Genomic DNA, 2,060 nt, shown 5'->3' with positions numbered 1-2,060 from the left:
AGGATTGCCCAACCTTCCTTCCGAGGAGTGGCTGATGGGTTTGAACTGCCAGCCATCTGGTGAGCAGTCAAGTGCCTTAGCCACTATGCTACCAGAGCTCCCATTCCAACTCATAGTGACCCTATAAACCAAATAAACCAAACTCACTGCCGTCAAGTCAGATCCGACTCATAGCAACCCCTCCTTGGGTTTCCAAGGTGGTATCACTACGGAAGTAGATTGCCCAGTCTTCCTTCCGAGGAGTGAGTGGTGGGTTTGAACCTCCAGCTTTCTGGTTAGCAGTTAGATATAGGACAGAGTAAAACTACTCCCACAGGGTTTCTTCACAGAAGCAGACTGTCACATCTTTCTCCTGTGGACTGGTGGATTTGAACTACTGACCTTTTGGTTAATAGCTGAGTGCTTAACCACTGCACCAGCAGAGCTCCTCACATGTCTGATGAATGACCATAAATCAGCTCTTGGCTGTACTTACACAATCGTTTTTCCAATGTGCAGAAATGATTTCTCTACAAATTCCCGGACACTGTGTACTTCCCCAGTGGCTATGACAAAGTCCTCTGGCTCATGATTCTGTAACATCAGCCACATAGCCTATACAGAGAGAGGAGACGGGGGGGAAAAAAAAAGCAAAGTAAAGTTGTAGTCAGTGGCCACTTTGGAAATACAAAATTTTTTTATTTGCGTGATAATTTGTGCATGTTATCAAATGCACAATATTTGATATGAACAGCTAGACAATGAGCATGAATTTAATACAATATGCTAACTACTAGAGCAGTGGTTCTCAAACTTTAATGTGCATCAGAATTATCTGAAAGCTCTATGGCACAGCCATTGCGGTTGTCATTCAATAGGCCTAGAGAACACATCTTAGGATTGATTGATTATTTATGTTGTTGTTGTTACATGCTGTTGAGTCGGACCCGACTCATAGCGATCCCTCCTTGGGTTTCCGAGGCAGTATCACTACGGATATAGATTGCCCCATCTTCCTTCTGAGGAGTGGCTGGTGGGTTTGAACTGCCAGCCTTCTGGTTAGCAGTCAAGTGCCTTAGGCACTATGCTACTAGAGCTCCTTTATGTAGTTAACCAAAACCAAAAACACCAAACCCACTGCCACTGAGTCTATTCTGATTCACAGCAAACCTCACTGGGTTTCTGAGGCTGTAAATCTTTATGAGGTAGGTCACCTCATCTTTCTTCCACAGAGCAACTTGTAGGTTTGAACTGCTGATCTTTTGGTTAGTATCCAAATGCTTTACCTGCTACACTACCAGAGCTCCATTTATTTAGCTATTGTGGTAAAAATATATATAACAAAACATTTGTCAAGTCAACACTTTTTAATATGACTGATTACAATCTTCATGCTGTGCAACCATTGTTACCATCCTTTTCCTATTTATTTTAGTACCACTAACATAAACTTAGTGCCCTCTGGATTATTATTTTTAATTATCCACATAGAGTTCAATTTAGAGGAACAGTATGTTGAGGAATGTTTGTGGGAAGTAGCTTTTTATGCTATATATAAGAAAATAATAGCATAAATGTGTTATCTAATTATCCTTCATTTCATAGATGATGGCAAGGAAAAATAATTTAAAGACTAATTTTTCTCCTCAAAAGTAGAACATAATTTCCTAACATTAAGTTTGCCAATTTATCAACCTAGTGACATCTAAAAGCTAAATAAACAAGAATCACTACTGGAAAAAAAGACATATAACAAATAATACTACTACTTTTAAAAAGCTGCCTGAGATCAATGAAAATGTCTGTATGAGAGTTAAGGCAGCATTTCAAGATTAGGTACTTAACTTCTGTTCCCTGACCAAAATGGATGCATCATACAGAATGCACTTTCTCAAGAGAAATGAAAAGTCTAGTTGGGCAAAAATCCAGCTGCAGAATCTAAGATACAAACAAGTGGCAAATTTCACAACCAGGTTCCACTCAGTTAGAAAAGCTTTTGTCAGTAGCTTATAGGTCTACAGTTTCTATAGTATAAAGGCTTTTTTTTATATAGATGGGAGATGCAGATTTTTTTTTTTTTT

At 39.0% G+C, this 2,060-nt stretch overlaps 1 protein-coding gene across 1 annotated transcript in view; it reads right to left on the bottom strand.

Moving 5' to 3' along the window:
• Positions 1-2,060, bottom strand: part of GMDS (GDP-mannose 4,6-dehydratase) — a 907,267-nt gene that overhangs the window by 210,101 nt on the left and 695,106 nt on the right. Inside the window, exon 8 of the mRNA XM_007935374.1 lies at positions 476-594. Coding sequence (XP_007933565.1) covers positions 476-594 — 119 coding nt within the window. The remainder of the gene's footprint in view (positions 1-475; positions 595-2,060) is intronic.

This window comes from Orycteropus afer, unplaced genomic scaffold (genome assembly GCF_000298275.1).
Source record: "Orycteropus afer afer isolate SDZICR_OR568_19922 unplaced genomic scaffold, OryAfe1.0 scaffold00027, whole genome shotgun sequence".
Lineage (NCBI taxonomy): Eukaryota > Metazoa > Chordata > Mammalia > Tubulidentata > Orycteropodidae > Orycteropus > Orycteropus afer.
This window is presented reverse-complemented; position numbering and strand designations above follow the sequence as displayed.